Source organism: Octopus bimaculoides, chromosome 2, assembly GCF_001194135.2.
Source record: "Octopus bimaculoides isolate UCB-OBI-ISO-001 chromosome 2, ASM119413v2, whole genome shotgun sequence".
Classification (NCBI taxonomy): Eukaryota; Metazoa; Mollusca; class Cephalopoda; order Octopoda; family Octopodidae; genus Octopus; species Octopus bimaculoides.
The window spans coordinates 27,932,849-27,937,579 of NC_068982.1; the positions used below are offsets into that span (position 1 = coordinate 27,932,849).

Below are 4,731 nucleotides of genomic sequence, written 5' to 3' on the forward strand. Positions count from 1 at the left end.
AAACTGTTTATCGTAATGATACCTTTAGTTACCTTTCATTGTTCAATATTTTATAGCGAGTTCATTGACAAATTATTAAACTGCGTAACACTAATGACACATATAACGGCTGTATATATATATATAAAATGAGGTGAAAACATTCTTGGTTTTATAAAGAATCATTTTACATCTATAAATTGAAATGTATTTTCTTTAAATATCTCTATTCATTCATTGTGGGGAGACTTAATTTTCAAAACTGATTAAATCTCATAACTTTTTGAGCGAGGATTTAACAGAATTCTTAGAAGTTTTAGATTATATCAAGTAATGAAATAATGAGAGATGAAAAGGGGAAAAGTTAATATATATTCAGAGAGAAAAGAAAAATATTTAAAAAGAGAAAAAAAGACCTAAAAAGTGTTGGGATGAGGTTAAGGACAAATGAGACGCAGAATAGAAAAAGAAACGCAGTAAGAGATGAAAGAAGGTAAGCTATAGAGAGATAAAGAGATGGACGGAGGCAGAGAGAGATAGATACAAAAAGATGGATAGAGAAAGACAAACAGAAAGATGGATAGAGACAGAGATAGACAGACAGAAAGATGGACAGGGAGACAAAGATGGATAGAGACAGAGAGAGACAAACAGAAAGGTGGACAGGGAGACAAAGATGGATAGAGAGACGGAAAGATGGACAGAGAGAAACAGAAAGATGGATAGAGAGAGACAAAGATGGATAGAGATGGAGACAGACAGAAAGTTAGAGGCAGAGATGGGTAGAGAGACAAGCAGAGACAAAATTAGGCGGACAAGTGGGCAAATAGAGAGAGAAGAAAGCGTTTTTTTTCCCTTTAGCTTGATTAAGCCAACCTATGATTAAAGACATTCCAGCCGTGACAGTAGGCTTTTCGTAGGGGTGTGTATGTCTACACTAACTAACGAGTTCCTTCCTTATTTAAGATGTTGGGGGATACGATTCATGAGAAATTTCGAAACCGTTTCTAAGAGGCCGAGTGACCATGTAAGAGCTTCCTTGTTGGTTTGCCAAAAAGGAAAAAGTTGAAGAAAGAGTTAAAAAAAAAAAATGTAAGCCTGAGTGAATGTGTAGGTTAGAAGTGTGTGATGACAGATGACTCTTTGAAAGAGAGAAACAGGGCGGTTAGCTGCTTCTATAAGCCAACTACATCACTTAAGAAAAGACTTAGAACACAGTATTTAAACTATATACAAAATAGAAAGAGATCAAATTGAATAAAGGGACTAAATTAAATTAAATTATAGAAATAATAATTGAAAAAAAGTAATTATACTTACTTCTGTAGTGTGGCTGAGGTATTTGCCCTCCTAAGTTTTCAACATCTAACTCGCTTGATACAGACATTTTTGGTTTGTAAAGACGTTTAGATAGAATTAAAGATAACAAAACATGTATATCTCACGAGACAGGTCACTGTCAACTTAACGGCGTCAAAGCTCAATTCCCTTCACCGGGTGCGCAACATGGCTGGCTCTCTACAGAATCGAAACCGGGAACAAGTGCATTAAAAGAAATGAGAATTCTTTCTCTTTCTCCAAGGAAACTAAGGGTTGTCTAACGAACACAGACAATATATTTTCTCCTTCTCTTTGTTTTAAAATCGCCAGCCGAAATGATACAATTCTATTTATATGCAGACACAATTTTGTAAATAAAATTCATCAGATATCTTTTGACATTATTTTCGCCGCTTTTTTTTTTTGCTTTTCCACAACGACACGATACAATTGTTTTGAGCTTATAACATTTTGTACTTATTTCTTCATTCCTTTTACTTTGGTTATTCCTGTGGGAGCTACATTTATAATATCCTGATCAGCTTCAGTAATTTGAAAGACAGCGTCAAAAACCGATTTGGCTGCTAGATAAACCACCTGTAAGGGCTGCTGTCAAGTTCATCAGTTGAATCAAGGCGGGACCGCTTGAAGACTAACACGCATTCGGCTGTTTCCGTTAAAACCCGTTTGCTGTTACGTAAGTTAGCGAAAATAACCGAAGTAAATTGGCGGATTTCAAATCGACGAATTAGGTAAAAAATAGTAAGAAGACTTCCAAACAACACACCCACTCCCAGTACAAACTTTTTGGCTTTCCGTTCTTTAACAAGTTCACCGCTGCAAGGAGGCGCTAGTAGTTTTGTTTACAAATATTACATGTATTGTCTTGGAAACCACCACAGTCACAATTTTATTATTCCATAAAGGTCAACCAATTGACATATGTCAAAAATTAAGGTAATTAGTCACTTTTTTCACTGCATTTTATTTCTCGCCAATTGCTTTATGCACAACCAAGTTATCATTTTCAAGTGTAGTTTAGCATCTGTTTATAATATGCACAAATCGATGCGAGTACGACAGAGCAACTATATCGGGAGTTCTTAACCAGGGAGGCGAAGGGGTACTTTCGATCTCTACTATCGTTTTTTTATCAATAAATGTAACAAAATTCTTATGGTTTCTTTTCATATCATCCATTGGTATCATTGTTGTCATGATTTTTTTTTTACATTCAATAGCAACAATACAAACTCTATTCTCTTATCAATTTCCATCAATGCAATCAAACTTTCCCAAAATTTCAGTGCATGTTCTGTCAAGTTGAAGTTGCATAAATTTGGATTCTTAAAATCCGCCCAAAGTTGTGAGATATAACTATCTGACAGTGCCAGCTTGCATTTCAACTTTAACTTTCACGCTGATTATTATCGTATTCTTATGCCAATTTCATAAAAACTTGCAGAATCCTCATTTTCGATTTTCTCAAACCCTTTGGTGGTATTTACATTCTGCATGAAAGCGGACGGCAACTTTTAAAGTGACACCAGCACCGAATGGTGGGTATACCTACACAAGTATACCCCCTCCCCCCGACTCTGTGTGGTGGGAATACCTACACGAGTGTACCCCGCCCCCGACAACTTCCTCACAACTTCCAGAAAAATGGATATTTTTTAAATGAAATTTTCTACAAATACAATTCATATGATACAGATTATGATTATATCGGAATTTAATGTGAACATTTTTTCCAAGGGCGGGGTGAGGAGTTTCGGAAAATTCACACGAGTTGGCTTTGTTTCTTCATATCGTTCAAGAAAATGGTGTCTTTTAATGAAATTTTCAAAAAAATACCTTTCAAAGTCTGTAGATTATGATTATATCGGAATCTAATATGAAGAAGAAAACTGGTGAACTCATATATACATGTCTGACACACATCACAATTTGTTTTCTATATTTCAAGTTTCATTTTGTAGATATGTATGAAGTGTATATATGTGTACGAACCAACCATTAATTTTTTTTTTTATCATATTAAATTCCGATATAACTTTAATCTACACACTTTGAAAAGTATTTGTAGATAATTTCATGAAAAATGACTCATTAGTCTGAAAGTAATGAGGAAACAAAGCCGGTGAAGGTGTATGAGAACATGTGAAGCAATTTCTATTAGGGATAGGGGAAATTGTAATAAGATTAACAGCCCAGAATTGCTCAAATTAACAATGAAACCTCTCTCTCATATCACATCCTACTGCCCGAAAAAAAAAAAAAAAAAAAAAAAAAAAGAAAAAGAGAAAAGAAAGAAAAGAAGAAAGTACACATTGGATAATAAAAGAGGGATTGTCATGAGGATGCTTTTGATCTTAGATATATCTAATCGATTAGAGTTGATCTGGTCAAGCTTACATAAAACAATAAAACCGAATCAATGTAAATATGTTTTATTCACTGACAATTTAGAAAATATAAACTAATACACACATACACACGTATATTACCTTACACAGGCAGAGTCATCAGTTCATTTAGACGAATACTTAAATCATATATATACCCATCTTCCTAACAGCTCCTCCTGCCACCCAGGCCCGTTGCCAGACTTTGGCGTCTGGAGATGCTTAAAAATATTCTGGGTGGGTACTAATTTGTAATAATGCTAAAATGGAGTTTTGAAACAAGTGCTGCACTACTGTAAATCTGAGGGTGCACCATTGAATAGCAAGGAGGCAGTGCCATCTAGTGCACTCCCATAGCAACAGGCATGCCTCCACCCATGTTCACTCACTGCATTCCCCTCCCCTTTATCTCCACCTCCTCTTTTGCCCTCATGAACTTAGCTGCCTACTAACACTATGCAATCCCCAGTACCACTTCACTTACATGCACTTACCTGTAACTTGAGGGTATGTCCTAACATCTTCACCATCTTTCTCTCTCTTTCTCTCCAACTGAGGTAGCCATGCAACACCTCTACTACAAGACACCTATTTCTGTCCCGCTATCATAATCTAACCTTTTATCACCTCGTACATAGCCACCTCCTTCAATAGTACTTGGCTCTCTGTTGAGAAGTCTTGTCTAACAAGTTTCTTGGTGACCTCATTGTTGTTGGTACCATGCAAAAAGAATGTTGTACATTCTGTAAAATGATTGGCATTAGGAAGTGCACGTAGCCATAGAAACCATGCCAAAGCAGACAGTAGAGCTTGGCAGAGACCTCTGGCTTGTCAGCCCCTATCAAACCATCCATACTAGCATGGAAAGTAGACATTAAATGAAGTTGATGAGGATGATGATTATATATATATATATATATATATATATAAACTTAGATATGTTTTGACCAAAGATTGGTCCAGGCCATGTCTAACTTAATAGCACCACCTGATAGGATTATCTAAATCCTTTTTACAGTCAAGC

General features: G+C 35.8%; 2 protein-coding genes across 3 annotated transcripts in view; one reads left to right on the forward strand and one right to left on the reverse strand.

Annotated features, from left to right (window-relative positions):
- Positions 1-1,938, reverse strand: part of LOC106872737 (ras GTPase-activating-like protein IQGAP1) — a 176,489-nt gene extending 174,551 nt beyond the window's left edge. Inside the window, exon 1 of the mRNA XM_014919820.2 lies at positions 1,300-1,938. Coding sequence (XP_014775306.1) covers positions 1,300-1,366 — 67 coding nt within the window. The 5' untranslated portion in view covers positions 1,367-1,938. The remainder of the gene's footprint in view (positions 1-1,299) is intronic.
- Positions 1,939-2,091: 153 nt separating this feature from the next.
- LOC106872738 (protein FAM81A) overlaps positions 2,092-4,731 on the forward strand; it is a 124,648-nt gene continuing 122,008 nt past the window's right edge. Inside the window, exon 1 of one of the 2 annotated variants that reach the window (XM_052976000.1) lies at positions 2,092-2,256. In XM_052976000.1, coding sequence (XP_052831960.1) covers positions 2,242-2,256 — 15 coding nt within the window. In that variant the 5' untranslated portion in view covers positions 2,092-2,241. The remainder of the gene's footprint in view (positions 2,257-4,731) is intronic. The other variant, XM_014919821.2, reaches the window with a different exon arrangement.